Below are 16,756 nucleotides of genomic sequence, written 5' to 3'. Positions count from 1 at the left end.
CATCTAAAGCCTCAAAGAAAAATAATTGCTCTTAAATCCAAAAAGAATTCCTGGAAAAGCCCCAAAAGGATTTAAAAAATCAAATAAGAGAAGTAGAGGAAAAACTGAGAAAATAAATGAGAGTGATGCAAGAAAATCATGAAAAAAGAATGAACAGTTTGGTAAAGGAGATAAAAAAATTACTGAAGAAAAAACACCTTTGAAAACAGAATAGGCCAAATGGTAAAAAGAGACACAAAAATTCACTGAAGAGAAAAACTCATCAAAAAGTAGAACTGGCCAAATGGAAAGGGAGGTGCAAATGCTCCCTGAAGAAAATAATTCCTTAAAAATTAGAATTGGGCAAATGAGAGATAATGACTCCATAAAGATCAAGAAAGAATAAAATCAAACCAAAAAAATGAAAAAAATGAGAAATATCTCATTGGAAAAATAATTGACCTGGAAAATAGATCCAAGAGAGATAAATTAAGAACTTTTGGACTACCTGAAAATCATAATGAAAAAAAGAGTCTAGACATCATCTTTCAAGAAATTATCAAGGAAAACTGCTCTGATATTCTAGAACCAGAGGGTAAAATAGAAATGGAAAGAATCCACTGATCACCTCCCAAAAGAGATACCAAAATGAAAACTTCCAGGAATATTACAGCCAAATTCCAGAGCTTCCAATCAAGGAGAAAATATTGCAAACAGTCAGAAAGAAACAATTGGACTACTGCGAAACCACAGTCAGAATAACATGAAATTTAGCATCTTCTACATTAAAGGATTGGAGGGGTTGGAATATGATATTCCAGAGGGCAAAGGAGCTGGGATTACAACCAAGAACCACCTACCCAGAAAAACTGATTATAATAATCCTTCAGGGGAAAAAATGGATATGCAATGAAACAGAGGACTTTCAAGCATTCTTGATGAAAAGACTAGAATCTGAATAGAAAAATCTGACTTTCAAATACAAGACTCAAGAGAAGCACAAAAAAGCTAAACAGGAAAGAGAAATCATAAAGAATTCAATAGGGTTAAACTGTTTACAATCCTACATGGTAAGATGATACTTGTAACTCCTAAGAACTTTAATTAGGGCTATTAGAAGGAGTATACATAGCAGAGGACATAGGTGTGAGTTGAATATGATGAGATGATTATCCAAAAAAAATCCCAAAACATTAAGGGCTAAGAAAAAGGAATTCACTAGGAAAAGGAGAAAGGGAAAGATAGAATGGGGTAAATTATTTCATGTAACAGAGTCACAAAAGAGTTTTCACAGTGAATAGAAAGATGAAGAGCAATGCACAAACCTTACTCTCACTGGAAATGGCTCAAAGAGGGAATAACATATACACCCAGTTGGGTATAGAAATCTATTTTACCCTGCAGGAAAGTAAGAGAGGAAGAGGATAGGAGAAAGAGGGCACTAATAAAAGGGAGAGCAGACTGGGGGAGGCAGTAGTCAGAAGCAAAAACACTTTTGAGGATGGATGGACTGAAAGGAGAGAGAGTAGGATAAATAGGAGAAATAGAATGGAAGGAAATACACAGTAATCATAACTGAAAAAATTTACTGCAAGTTTCTCTGATAAAGGTCTCATTTCTCAAATATATAGAGAACTGAGTCAAATTATAAAAATAAGAGCCATTCTCCAATTGATAAATGGTCAAAGGATATAAACAGGTAGTTTTCAGACAAAGTAATCAAAGCTATCTATAGCCATATAGGACTAGTCATATAGTCATATGAAAAATGCTCCAAATGACTATTGATTAGAGAAATGTAAATTAAAACAACTCTGAGGTACCACCCCACACCTATCAGTTTAACTAATATGTTGTTTCTTTGAGGTTTTCTTCTTGAGAGAATTAATTATCTCTCTCATATTAATAGCCAATTTTTAAAATTGGGGAGACTCCAGCTTTTTTCCCTCTGTCCTATTTCCTTATCTGATCTCTCAAGGACAGAGCTGATGGAAGATAAGGTTAACATTCTCCTCTTCCTGAGTACTGCCACTCTACCCAACTAGATCATACTTCTAATCTAAGGGAAAACTCCCTTCTACTCAGGCTTGTCTAGACTGCCCAAGTCTGGGGGTATTCTGGGTATAAGAGTCCAAGAGTGACATGATGCCACTCTTAGCCCCTCATTGGAGTGAGCTCACTTCTCTTTGTAAAGTCTACTTCTCATTAATTGTTAACCAATAGGAGTTGATTTTCATGCTCAGGAAAACCCCTCTTCTAAGGGCGTATAAATTGTGAAAGTGCCACTGACCCGTTATTAAAAATGTTGGCATTAGTAACAAAATGACTAATTACCAAGAAAATATATGTCTCAAACTTTTTGAACATCACAGTCTTTCAATAGGTACATGGAGTCACAGTGACTAAAAACTGATGGCAAATCCTATAAATAGAATCAAAAAGAAACACAAGGCCTTGAGGAAGGGAGAGGCAGGAAGGGATTGTCATACTTTGATGACAGGTGCCATAGATAATATCCAAGTGATGGGAGGATCAAGATGGAAAGGGGTAAATAACCTTCAAATCATATTCAAAAAGCTAATCTCAACCAAAACTAAGGCCCAAGAAGGAATCATTCAGCAGACTCCAAAAAAAAAAAAAAATAGAAATTGTATAAGTGATATCTGACAAAATGGAAAATGGTACAGATTCACCATAACTATACAATTATTAAAAATTCATATCTTACATGATATCTCTAAAACTGATGATTGTCAGATTTACTTATCCAGTCCTAAACTGTCTCTGACTACTAGTCACATCTCCAAAAGCCTATTAAACATATCAAACCAGATATCCCATAGACACCTTAGACACAACATGTGTGAAATTGAACTCTCCCACTCTCCCTTGACACTGAGACCGTCTTGGTACAAGGCTACATCATCTCACATCTGAACTACTGCAGTAGTTTCCTAGTTGGCCAAGTCTCTCCCCATTGTAGTTCAATAACCATTTAGTTGTCAAGCATAGGTCTGACCACATCACATACAGCCCTCCCATTTATTCAACCTCTAGGATTAAATATACAATTCTCTACTTGGTTTTTAAAGCCCTTTGTAGCCAGGGTCCCTTCTTACCTTTCCAGCGCTCCCCTTCTCATATCCTGTTCTTTAGTGACACTGGTCTCCTTGGTCTTCCCCCAAAAAATCACATCTCCTGATTCTGGGCATTTTTATTTGTTGTCTCCCATGCCTGAAATTCTCTTGCTCCTCATACTGCCCTGCTGGCTTCCTTGCCTTCCTTCAAGTCCCAAATCTTACCTTCTGCAGGAAGTCTTTCCCAGTCTCACTTCATGCTGGTACATTCTTTCTATGGTTTATCTCCAATTTAATCTGTATACCTCTTGTTTGTACATAGCTGTTTACAGGTTGATTCCCCCATTAGATTGTGAGCTTGAGAGCAGGGACTGGGTTTTGTGTGTGTGTGTGTGTGTGTGTGTGTGTGTGTGTGTGTGTGCCTTTCTTTCTATCTCTAGTAATTAACACAGTACCTGGCACACAGATGGTACTTAATAAATGCTGGCTAATTATGGCCACAAGGCTAAAAAGAGAAACTAAAGGGGAAAGCACTGGGCAAGAAGAGATTAAAACACCTTTCTATTCAAATAATATAATGGTTTGCTTAAAAAAATTAACAACAACAAAAAATTAATCACATACTTTAACAAAGTAAATGCACAAAATCACCAGCATTGTTTCCATATCTTATTTTTACAAGGAAAAAGGACAAAAAGAGAAATGCTATTTAAAATCACAACAAAATGTATCAAATACTTGAGAGTGAATTGTCCAAAACACAAATAGATTACCATGCTACTCAAGCTAATCAACACGTTTAACTCTATATCAATAAAAATATCAATGAATACTTTATGAAATTAGACAAACTAATAGCAAAATTCATATGTGGCAATTTATAGGTCAAGAACATCAAGATAAATATTGACAAAAAGTAAGAAAGAAAGAAGGACACTTTCTGGTCTAAAATTATTCTATAAATCAATGCTTATCAAAAGAATGTTGTACCTTATTTTAGAAAAAGATCAGTTGAATACGTTAGATAAACAAGAAATAGAACGAATGCATATGGCAGGCTGACATTTGATAAACCCAAGAACACAGATTACGGAGAAAGACACTCATTATTCAACAAAAACTACTGGAGAACTGAAGAACAGTTTGGCAAAAAAAAAAAAAATGGAATTACTCTAATATCTAGCATGATATACAGCCATAAATTCCCAAGAGCTTCATGATCTAAGTTTAAAATGTCACAAGAGGGAAGGGAAGCTGGGTGAGAGGGTGGGGGAAGGGCAGAGAAGAATGTTTCTGTTACTAAGTCAGAAACTCCTGGTGAGGAAACTCCCCCTACTGATATAAATTGGAAACTCTTCTGCAACTTAGTTGCCTGGGTGTATGTATTCCCAGGTTACGTGACCTGACCAGTCATTTAACAGACAGTAGATAAATAGATATTATGTCTCAAAGGTGGGACTTGAGCTCAGATCCTGATCTATAATACACCAAGAGCATATGATTTTATGGATGTAGGAACTCCCTCATTCCACATGAATGACAACCTATGACTTAGTCGATGGGCCTTTGAACATTATAGCAGACTTGCCCATAATCACACAGCTAATAAGTAAGAGTAATAAGTCAGAGTAAAAATATGAACCCAGGTATTCCTGATTCCAAGTCTAGCAATCTATCTACTAAGCCACAGGGCCTGTCTAAGAGAATTAATGAAAGACAAAATAGATCTATTTTTAATTACTTAAACATTTTAAAAATATTTGAGCATGTAGAGATAATGCATTTAGAGGTAAAGAAAGAAATAGACAAGGAAATCTGCTTGCATGCAATTTCTCTGATGTCCAAAATCTACAGTGGATTGGTATACTTTTTTTTTAAAGAATTAGTAGTTCTCTAGTGAGTCGTGAAGTATTGGAACAAATAATTCTAAAGAGAAATAGTACGAACAATCAACAACTATTTTAAAAAATGTTCAAAATCCAAGACCTCAAACTCTTTCATAAAGCAGTCATCAAAATCAAGTAGTATTGGCCAAAAAGGCTTCACCAAATACGCTGAAAATTGTCAAAGAAAACAAAAAATGGGAATCACCAATACCAGGGGGCTTGTGAGAAGATAGGCACTTTGGTACATTGTTGGTAGAGCTGTGAATCAGTACTGCCATTTTGAAAAGCACCAGCCAAGAATTAGGAACAAAGTAGATCTCCATCAATTTGAGAATGGCAAACTGTATTTTAATATGTGAACTTCACAGAATATTGCTGTGCTGTAAGAAATGATAAATATGATGCTTTGCACACTGCCTGGCACATTAGTAGGCACTTGATAAATGGTTATTTACTGACTAAGGAATACAGAGAAACATGGAAAGATCTATATGAATTGATGAAGAATAAAACAGAACCAAGAAAATAATATATCCAATGACTACAACAGTGCAAGTGAAAAGAACACCACAAAAAATCAAAAGTGGATGTTACAAAATTACAAAGAATAAGCATGGCTCAAAAAAAAAAAAAAGAAATATGAGAAGACATCCCCACCCCAACCCTTTGCAATGAGCCACATTTGTGATACTTTCAGATTTTTTCAATGTATTGATTAATTTTGCTGACTTTTTTCTCATTTTTTTTATGTTGCTCAGTCATAATTAGGGAGGGCAGTTATTTACTTTTTTGTAGCATCATGATGTTTTAAGCAGCCCTTGAGGTATACAAGGCTATCTGTCCTTACCCTAAGTAGTCCTTTTCTACTTCAGTTTTTTAATTCTATCCCTTCCTTGTCAAATTTTCACCTGTCACTTGGAGAAAATAGGAAAATGAAAGCAGAAATGGGACATCTATTCAGGATGGATGAGATACTAATTAGAAATAACAGAAGGAAGAAATGCCTAACTATTATTTTCCCTCTATTTTCTCTGCCAAAGAGAATAATCTTTGGATTGGAAAGGACAGAAGGACAATGGCTGATAGGAAATTGAAACCTGAGATAAGAAAGTAGATAATAAAAGACCACCTAACTTTCCTTGTTGAGTTTAAGAAATCAGTCCCACACAAACTACCTAACACCATATTGCAATAGGTAGCAGGTGTGACCGATTGAGCCTTTGTTAGCCATCTTTGAAAGATCATGGAAAAAAGGACGAGAATTATGTATCCAAAGAAAGTCAAATGTTGGTCCAACGGTTAGTAGCTAGATTGGTAGAACAGGAGTATGATTTTTGTAAAGCACTCACTCATACTGTCTTTGTGGACAAGATGGAATGATATGAATGGGTGGTTTTAGAACTCATCTTTGACCAAAGCCAAATATTTGTTAATATTTTATCATCCACTTACAGGGAAGTGTTCAGTGAAATGACCCAGGCTTAGCTCTGTGTTCAAATTTTAAGCAATGGCTTAGATAAACACTCAGAGAACATATTTATCAAATTTTACGATTATGTAAAGCTAGAAGGGATACTTAATAAAGACATCAAAATCGGGGTTCAAAAAGATCTTAAGAGGTGAAAATGTTGCTGTACATCAGATGAAATTTATTTTCTTTCTTTTTAAAAGTTTTTAAAAATTTATATTTTGTTACATTTTAAGTTCCAAACTATCTCCCTTCCTCCCTCCCCACCTGGCACTAGAGGAGGCCACCATTTGACACAAATTTACAAATATACATAAAACCATGTTATACATTTATTTATCATTTTTTTCTTCTGGAGGTGGAGAGCATTTTCCCTCATAGGCCTTTGATAGATGATTTGAATATTTATAATATGCTGAATAACTTGGTCATTTATAGTTGTTCTTCAGACAAACTTGCTATAACTGTATACAAGGTTCTTTTAGCTCTGCTCACTTTTCATTATTTCTTGCAAGCATTTACATGCTTTTCTAAAATTAACAAACTCATTATTTCTTATAGCACAGTAATGTTCCATCACTGTCATATATCACAATATGCTTAGCCATTACCCAGTTGATGGGCATCCCCTCAATTTCCTGTTCTTTGCTACCACAAAGATCTGGGATCTTTGGTGTTAAATCAACATCACAATATGGGAGCCAAAAAAACCCAAGCTAACATGACCTAAGTCTGCATTAAAAGATGCAGAGCTTCTAAAAATAAAGAGGCAATGATTCCACTGTGGTCTACCCTCATCTCATTCCATTTGGGTTACTGTTTTCAGTTCTGGGCACCAGAATTTAAGAAGTTGGACAGGATCCAGAGGAAGCCCACCATGATGGTGAAGGATCCTGAGTTCAAGTCACATGAGGACTGGCTGAAGGAAATGGGAATGTTTAAGACTGGAGAAGATATGACTTAGGGAAGATACAGCTGCTGTCTTCAAGTGTCTGAAATAATGACGTGGAGGAAGAACCAGGCTTCACATGATATTCCTGACTCCAGGCATTTTCCCTGGTTGTCCCCCATGCCTGGAATGCCCTCCTTCATCTCTGCCTCCTGACTTCCCTGACTTCTTTCAAGTCCCAGATAAAATTCCACCTCTACAGGAAAACGTTCCTGATGATTCACCTTAATTCTAAGTCCTCTTCTCTTTTGATCATTTCCAGTTTATCCCACACATAGTTTGTTTTATGTAATTGTTTTCACATTGACTACAGTCTCCATGTGGAAGTGGCTAGAGTCTGCTTCTCGAGATGCCTGATGACACAGAATGGAGGAATCCTAGCCCCGAGTCTGGAGTCTTTGCTGACATTCTGTAACTCATTTCCATCTGCTAGCCATGTGATAAAGAGATGGATTGTTGATTGGCTGTGTAGCCAGAATGGGGGAACATTCAGAGGATACTAAGTAGATGAAGTGAGGAGGTCCTCATGCTGGCCTGGCTATGTTCAAGTGAAGAGGAAAGGACTAAGCCTTCCATGGGGAAAGCCATGTGACCCATGAGCATATGGTCCTGCTGTTGCTTCTCTCTCTTTTGTGTTCATTTTTTCCTGCTTTTAGGTTAAAGGAACTGGAGATGGACTTTTCCAGTTCATTTTATAGATGAGGAAGCCGAGGCAAAGAGGATTAACTGACTTGCCCAGAGTCGTACAGCTAGTAAGTATTGAAGCCAGATTTGAGCCTTGGGAGCTTTGGAAGGTCAGGACAGTAAATCACTAGAAGTTGGGGAGTTAGAGTCCATGCTGGGATTTTTCCAAAGCCAGAGGGGAGTAAAGTATTAAGCAACCTATTTTGACTCAGCCTGAGTCCCAGTGGAGATATGGTGTACTCATCCAGTGACTATACCACATTTGAAAGTGAACTTGGGGATCAGATTCTATGTAAAACCTGAATTAAAATTGGGATCCCTCTCTCCAGAGACAGAGGAGGTGTAGAAGAGTATGCCCCCAGAGATTGGAAAGAAATGTTTGCAACTTCTGTTCTGGCTATATATTAGCAATAAGCATGTTTTTGTAAAAGCTATTTGGTACAAATTGGTGGACACTAGTCATTGGTAGTTAACAGTGTGGAAAATACACTAGAATGGGAGTGTGAGCTGATACTCTTAGCCCCTCAGGGGTACCCGAAATATAGCAATCTTTACCCTAGAAGTGTAAGTTCATTGTTTTGCCACATGAGGGGAGGGGGAAAGGAAACCTCTTAACAATTATAGCCAACGAGAAATAAAATAGGTGACTTGGAAAGGGAAGGAATAGGTTGCTCCATTCCTAAGCTAGAAGAACACTTGTAATAGGTGTTCTTGGTCTGGTACAGATTGGACTAGATTGGACACTGGGGTCTCTTCTCATTTTGTGATTCTCTTTGCTGCTTGGGGTGGTACCAATGCTAAGCCACCTAAGTCAGTTAATCCTCTTTGCCTCGGCTTCCTCATCTATAAAATGAACTGGAAAAGTCCATCTCCAGTTCCTTTAACCTAAAAGCAGGAAAAAATGAACACAAAAGAGAGAGAAGCAACAGCAGGACCATATGCTCATGGGTCACATGGCTTTCCCCATGGAGGGCTCAGTCCTTGCTCTTCACTTGAACATAGCCAGGCCAGCATGAGGACCTCCTCACTTCGTCTACTTAGTGTCCTCTGAACGTTCCCCCATTCTGGCTACACAGACAATCAACAATCCATCTCTTTATCACATGGCTAGCAGATGGAAATGAGTTACAGAAGGTCTGACATTCCTAATCTGCTGCAGCCTCTGAAAGCAGATAACTGACTTTCTGAGAAGTTTATATAAAATAAGAGTGGGTGGGGAAGGATCTTAATAAAATATATGTTCTTAATGCAGAGACCTTGTGGTAGCTCTTTTGGCTAGTCAGAGGCCTTTTTTTTTTTTTGGTTCACATCTGAATTATTCTGGAAACATAGAATTCTAAAGTTAGAAAATACCTTAAATCTCATTCATCTCCCACCTCCAGGCCTTTTCACAGGTTACCTCCAGTGCCTGGAATGTATTCTTTTCTCACCTCCATCTCACTTCATAGCTCAGCTCAAGGGCTACCTCTTACAAGAAGCCGCTTCAAATCATGCCAGTTGCCAGTGCCCTCTCCCCAGAAATCATTTTATTTCCTGCTTTGTATTTACTTGTATGTTCATATTTTGTCTTCCTCATAAATTGTAATCTTTTTCTTTTTTTTAACCGTTGCATCCCTACTGCCCAACAGAGTGCCTAGCACAGAGCAAGTGCTTCATAAATTACTGTTGTTATAGTCTAACCTCTTCATTTTAGAGATGAGAAAATTAAAACCTGCTGTGATTCACTAATTTCCCAGGGTCAAACTGATAATTGGTGGCAAAGTTAAACCTAAAACCCATAACCCCACCATGACAGTTCTGTCTTTTTTCTTCTATAATCATGAAACTCATAGAATTTCAAAATTGGAATGTATCACAGATATTATCTAGTCCAACAAATACCTAAAGAATTCCCTCTACAAACCATTAACTTTGGGTCATCTAGTGTCACATGAAGATCTCCAGCAAGGGGGAACTCCTTACCTCACTCCCTATTGCACCATGCTATCTTCTCAGCTGTGTTTCAGGTAGTTCTGGGTTCATTCAGATATCCAGATTATTGGCTATCAGATAAGTGAGGTGTTGCAGTATGAAACATTTCCTATACTTTTCTGTTTTGTCAATAATAGTAAGGACCGGCATTCACATAGCACTTCAAGGTTTGTGAAAGCACTTTATTTTCTCTCATTTGATCCTCACAACAATTATGTGATACATTCCTATCTTTACTATTGATAATAAAATTAATAATATTAATAATAGCTAGCCTTTATAAAGTGCTCTAAGGTTTGCAAGGGGCTTTATAAATATTAACACATTTGGTCTCTACAAACCCCCTTTGGAGGCAGGTGCTATAATTAGCCCCATCTTAACTGAGGCAAACAGAAGTTAAATGACTTGCCCAAGGTCACATAGCTAATCAGTGTCTGAGAGAAGATTTGAACTCAGCCCTTCCCAATTCCAATTCCAGTGCTCTATCTAACCCTTCCCTTATCAATTATAAATATTTCCTAATAGTTGTTTTATATGGATTATTTTATTTTAGTAACTAAGATTACAAGCTACTTAAAGGGAGGGACTATGTTTATTACTTCTCTGGTGTCCTTTAAAACATGCTGCACAACATGGATCATCATGAGAACACTGATAGATCAGAAGGCCGGGATTGTGGTAATAACTAACCCACTGATAAGTCACCAAGTGCTTTCCTCATAACAATCTTATGAGGAGGAAAGGGTAACTATTCCCCATTTTACAAATAAAGAAAATGATTTCTCAAAAACATCAGCTACTAGTTTCATGTGCTCTCCATTCCTCTAGAAGGCAGTGAAACCTTTTAAAGTGACACCTCTATGCCCTTTCCTTCTATTCTTGCTCACAGATGAGGCTCTGAAATTCACTCCTGGGAAAATTTCACTGTAACAAGATCATGGGTCTACATGCAACCCAAATCAACTGTAGTCACAAAGTTATTAAAGGCTCATTCCAGACACTGATATCACACAACCAGCGGAAAAGTTAAAAAAAATAAAGTCAGACAATGAACCAATCAATCACTTGGACTACACATTAGCAAAAACAAACAAACAAAAACCCCACAAACTACAAAACAAAAAACTGAGTTGGGGACCAAGTTGCCTGAACCAACTGTTTACTCTGCCACCTTGTGGAAGACAAAATTTAAGAAAGTTCCACGGAGACTCTTGACTTCCCTTTATGATTGTAAGAATGAAGCTACAACCATTAGTGCTTGGGCAGAACAAGTTAACTGGAAGCAAAGGAACTGGGTGTTTCACAAGATGGATCATGTGCCCTTTTATACTGGATGATGTCCTATTTATAAAAAGAAGAACTTTTTTGCCTTCTATCTAGAACCCCCTCCCCCCCCAAAATAATAACACCTCCCTCTTAGGCAGGAAATAGCATTTCCTACTAGGGAGTATATTGTCTACACATAATTTATTTTCACAATTCACTTGGCCAGAACGGAGGTTCCCCTCATAGGAACTCTACAGGTAAGTCACTTTTCAATTCTTCTACTTATTAATTACCAATGCTGCTCAGGTGAATCAAGTGAAATTTAAAGGGAATAATACAGAATAACTCAAGGGGAGGAAATGTGTTTGACAATATGCCTTGATGGTGGCAACATTATCTTTTATCATTATCATCATCATCAAGATAGGGAAAAGAAAGAATTTGGGATCCATTCTAGCCTATGACTACATTAGAGTAAGGGGAAAATTGTAACGAATGGTAAGTGTTGTAGAACTCTATGCTGACTGGGAAAAAGAAAGTCAGTCAAATGACAAATTTCAAATTTAATCTCTAGTCAAAGAGAAGAGACTTTGCTGAAGCCTTGTTAGGAGATTCTCTTGTGTAAGGGGGAATTTAAACTGCAGCTCTGTCTTAGTGACTGGGTCCTGTTTCTCCAAAGGGAAAGAAACCCATAACAAAGTAAAAACTGACAACAAGTTACTCACAAGTTTCAGTCTTACTGATAGAGCCTCTGTCAAATGTAGGGTAAGGTCAACTGCAAATGAGAGGTGGTATGGTCCACTAGAAAGAACACTGGCCTTAGAACCAGGGGACCTGGGTTCAAATTCTGCTTTGGACATCTACTGCTGGGTTGACTTTGGGCAAGTCATTTAGTCCTCATAGTCCTCAGTTTCCTCACCTGTAGGATGAGAGGGTTGAACAAAGTGGCCTCTAGGGTCCCTTCCAGTGCTATATATATGACCCTAGGAGCCTATGTCAATAGAATAAAGATCTGGATTCATAGCCCAACTCAGTCACTTCCTACTTGTGTCACCTTGGACAAGTCATTAATTTTTCTTACCTGTAAAATTATTTGGATAAGAGGGCCTTGATGGTCGTTCTAGTTCCAGGATCTCCTATGATCCAATTCCCACCTCTGACACCAGACAACCTTGCAAAAGTCTTTTAATCCCCATGGACCTTGGCTGCCTCCTCTTCTACAGGAAGAGTAAGTTGAACTCTATAGCCTCTGGAGTTCTTTCTAGATCCATAACTCACAACTTTGTGAAGAGTCATACTTCATTCTGCGTGGCATATGTTCCTTTCAGTGGCCTCATCTGGATAAAGAGAGGGGTCTACACTCCTCAGTAAGGACTAGAGAGAGTCTAGGAATATGCTACTCCCTAGATTGTATGTACGCTGAGGTCAGGCTTCTGGTTAAAGAAGATGTGAAATATTTATTGGAAACCCAACAAGTAACTATGTGAGGCCTACGGCATGCTTTCCACTTCACCATTATATGTATGAGTGACAATCCCTAAATATGGTTAAACAAAGTGGAAAAGAATGAGAAACCATCAAAATTGGTAAATTTGGGAGAACTTTAGTTATTCCCTTGGATAAAAGGGTTGTGGCATGTGGAGGTCATGTTCTAGATTCTTTCTCCTCTTTAAATTGTAGAGACCCCCAAGCCAGTCCAATTTGAGTCCCCAGTCTTCCATTCACAACACACTACTGAAATGAATGTTCTCCTAAGATGATATGTGCAGGGGAAGTGGGGGAGGGAGGTCTCTCTCAACCTGAAACTGTTAAAGTTTCACTCCCAATCACTGTGCAAACCAGTATATTTCTATTGGTGGAACATTCTTCCTTACTTTGTTAAAATGACAGCAAACCCTCACCTAATCTTGAAACATCAGAAGCTGGAAAAAAGTCTAGGAGGCAATTAGTTTAACCTCCTCATTTTTCAGATTAGGAAACTGAGGCCTAGAAAAGTGAAACAACTTGGCCATGGCCTTAATGGCTAGTAGCGGTGGGATATGAGTCCTCTGGATCTATTTCCCTGTAAATACTCAATGATTTTCCATTCATTTATTCACTCATTCATTATTAAGCATGTAACAATGTGGAGCTGTGGATACAAAGAGTTTCTTGCCTTAAGGACCTGACATTCTATTTGGGTGAAGCAATATACACAGAGCTATGTAAATACCTACGTGTAAAATATACACAAAGAAAAGTTCATGTATGGACATGTGTCATATATGTATATATATATATATATCTTAACTGTAATATTTAGGGTAGTTTGTATTTAAAGGGATATCACAGGTAAACCTTCTGTTTTTAAAAGGAGCATCTCTTCCTTTATTGATAGGACAAAGCAAGATGGACATTGAGACAACCTCACTATACTTCTACCCAGATTTTGAAGAACCCTGTCAGAAAATTGATGTAAAACACACAGCATCACGACTCCTCCCCCCACTCTACTCCCTGGTGTTCATTTTTGGCTTTGTGGGCAATGCTCTAGTTTTTCTCGTCTTGATAAGATGCAAAAAGCTGAAAAGCATGACTGACATCTATCTGCTCAATCTGGCCATCTCTGATTTACTTTTCATCATCACCCTCCCATTTTGGGCTCACTATGCTGCAGACCAGTGGATCTTTGGTGATGACCTGTGTAAGGCGCTGACAGGAATCTATCACATAGGTTTCTTTGGAGGAATCTTCTTCATCATCCTCCTGACCATCGATAGGTACCTGGCCATCGTCCATGCTGTGTTTGCTCTGAAAGCTAGGACTGTCACCTTTGGCATTTTGACAAGTGTCATCACCTGGGTGGTGGCTGTCTTTGCCTCTCTCCCAGAATTCATCTTCACCAAATCTCAAAAGGAAGGCATGCAACACACCTGCAGCCCTCATTTCCCTGTAGAGCAATTTTCTGCCTGGAAGAACTTCCAAACTTTAAAGATGAATCTTTTGGGGTTAGTGTTACCCCTCCTTGTCATGATCATCTGCTACTCAAGAATCATAAACAGATTGCTGAGGTGTCGGAATGAGAAGAAGAAACACAAGGCAGTGAGGTTAATCTTTGTGATTATGATTATTTACTTCCTCTTCTGGGCCCCCTATAACATCGTGCTTCTCTTGAGTACATTTCAAGCTTTCTTTGGTCTGGACAATTGTGATGGCTCCAAGAGGCTGGACCGAGCCATGCAAATAACAGAGACGCTTGGAATGACTCACTGCTGTATCAACCCAGTGATTTATGCCTTTGTTGGGGAAAAGTTTAGGAGGTACCTCTCTACTTTCTTCCGCAAATACATTGTCCGGCGTTTCTGCAAACACTGCCCCATTTTCCATGGGGAGACACTTGACCGAGTGAGCTCAACATATACCCGATCTACTGGGGAGCAGGACGTTTCTACTGGTCTGTAAAGTGGATTTATTACTGTGTGTATAAGGTTTTCTTTAAGTTAATAGGTAATTATATAAAGGTTTTAAAATAAGTTCTCATTTTAAAAAAATAAGTCCTCATGGTTAGATTCTTTTAAAAAGCAATTTTCAGTCATAGTGATTGAAACGATTCATTCACTCATGATGTCTACAGTCTTTTTTTTAGCAGTCATTATATGCTTTGTACCAGACAATTTCAAATCCATGAAATCAAATTCCTGACAAAACTCAATGAAACTTGTTGGTGGAGTGTGACCTCTGAGTTTTGTGTTGTGTCACCTAAAAATCAAACCATCAATAATACTGACTGTCTCTCCTGCCCTTAACACCATGAAGGATACAAAGAATTATGAGACATAGTCTCTACTTTCAAGGGTTTTATTATCTAGTTGAGAAAACAAGGCAAGCAGTCAAAAAACAACAAATACAAATTACTCTTCGCTATACCTATACAAGAGAAAGAATAATGCAGGCAGAACATAACTGATTACCCCAAGAAGGATATGGACTCGGGGTTTTGGACTTTTTTATGTCACTGATCCCTTTGGCAGTACCTGTTGAAGCTCAAAGACTCCTTCTAATAACAGTTTTTAAATGAAAAGAATAAAATGTATAGTATTGCAAAGGAAATCAATTATACTAAAATAATGTTATCAAAATATTTAAAAATGAATTCATGGACTCCTAAAATCTGTCCACAGATCCCTTGGGGGTTGACAGGATCTAGGTGAAGTGCCCTAATCCAGGCCTCGAATGCTAGAGAAGACTATTCAAAAGCTAATTGGAGGGATTTAGGGAAGATCACATTAAACAGATCCCAGATTTGCCTTGAAAGAGAATTGGATAGGTGGAGAGAGGGGTATTTTAAATAGGAAAACAAACAAAAAATATACAAAATACATATACAAAAAAATACAAAAAATAAACAAAAAGTGTAAAAGCACGAAAGAGATGTGTTTAGATAATAGCAAGGACAGTTTGGCAGAAGGGCAAACAGACAAGGTCCTAATAAGCTAGCACCCTCCCCTAGACACCCATAGTTTCTGATCTCACCTGTATTACTGCTGTGTCTCTGTTATGCCAGCTCCATGCATCTTAATTCTCTCATACCTTTTCTTGCTCCCCTAAAACCACTGCTCACTTAACCATTTCTTTTGCTTCCCATCTCTACTAACCTCCTAGTACAACCAAAACTGCTCTGTGGTGAAGGCAAGACACAAAGAGCATAGGAATGAACCCTAAAACATTCCAAAGTGGAATACTTCAGTACAGACAGTATAGACAAAGCTCAAAGAAGAATCAAGGGAAAAAAAGATAGGCGTGAGCATCAGAGCAAGAGAGTTCGTACTGGAAAGGACCCTAGAAATCAATCAATCCAACCCTCTCACCTTACACAAGAGGGAAAAATTATGGGCCAAGGAGATTAAATAAGTACTGAGAACAGAAGACAGAGATCTGTGAAAGGGAAAGAAAGAAAAGAAAAAAGAAAGAGAGAAAGAAAGTGAGAGAGAGAAAGAAGGAAGGAGAGAGAGAAAGGAAGGAAGAAAGAAAGAAGGAAAGGAAAGAATGAAGGAAGGAAAGGAAGGAAAGAAGGAGGGAAGGAAAGAAGATGCAGTTATGGAAATAGGGAGCAGGTATTAAGGGAATGAGAAAAAAAGAAAAGTCTGTGAAATAATTTTAGATTGTCTTTCATCTCCAGATTCTTCTTTCTGGTTTTTCTTGTGTCTATGATTTAATTTCTTTCAAGACCAGATGAACTAATGTTCACATATTTGAAATAAACATTTCATCCCCAACTGTACTGTGGTTTGAAAATGAATTTGCTCCACGATTACTTGATAAAAGCACAATTGTCTTTTCAAAAAATATTCTCAGATGGAAATAAATACAATTAGTAAGGAAAAAATGGTGACCCAAGGCTTTTGTTTTCCTGTGATGTCAAATAAATGAGAAGTAGCCAAGGCCCACACATCTGCCTGATAAAGTCCATGTTTCACTGCTCCAGAAGTGCAATTGA

General features: G+C 37.8%; 1 protein-coding gene across 1 annotated transcript; it reads left to right on the top strand.

Annotated features, from left to right (window-relative positions):
* The first annotated feature begins 11,466 nt into the window (after positions 1 to 11,466).
* Positions 11,467 to 14,815, top strand: CCR5 (C-C motif chemokine receptor 5). Its single transcript, XM_072651348.1, has 2 exons — positions 11,467 to 11,537; positions 13,658 to 14,815. The coding sequence occupies exon 2, from the start codon at positions 13,669 to 13,671 to the stop codon at positions 14,719 to 14,721; it is 1,053 nt and encodes a 350-aa protein (XP_072507449.1). The 5' UTR covers positions 11,467 to 11,537; positions 13,658 to 13,668; the 3' UTR covers positions 14,722 to 14,815.
* Positions 14,816 to 16,756: the final 1,941 nt, after the last annotated feature.

The sequence above is a fragment of the Notamacropus eugenii genome, chromosome 3 (assembly GCF_028372415.1).
Source record: "Notamacropus eugenii isolate mMacEug1 chromosome 3, mMacEug1.pri_v2, whole genome shotgun sequence".
NCBI lineage: Eukaryota > Metazoa > Chordata > Mammalia > Diprotodontia > Macropodidae > Notamacropus > Notamacropus eugenii.
Note: the sequence above shows the minus strand (reverse complement) of the source record. Positions and strands in the feature narration are given on the sequence as shown.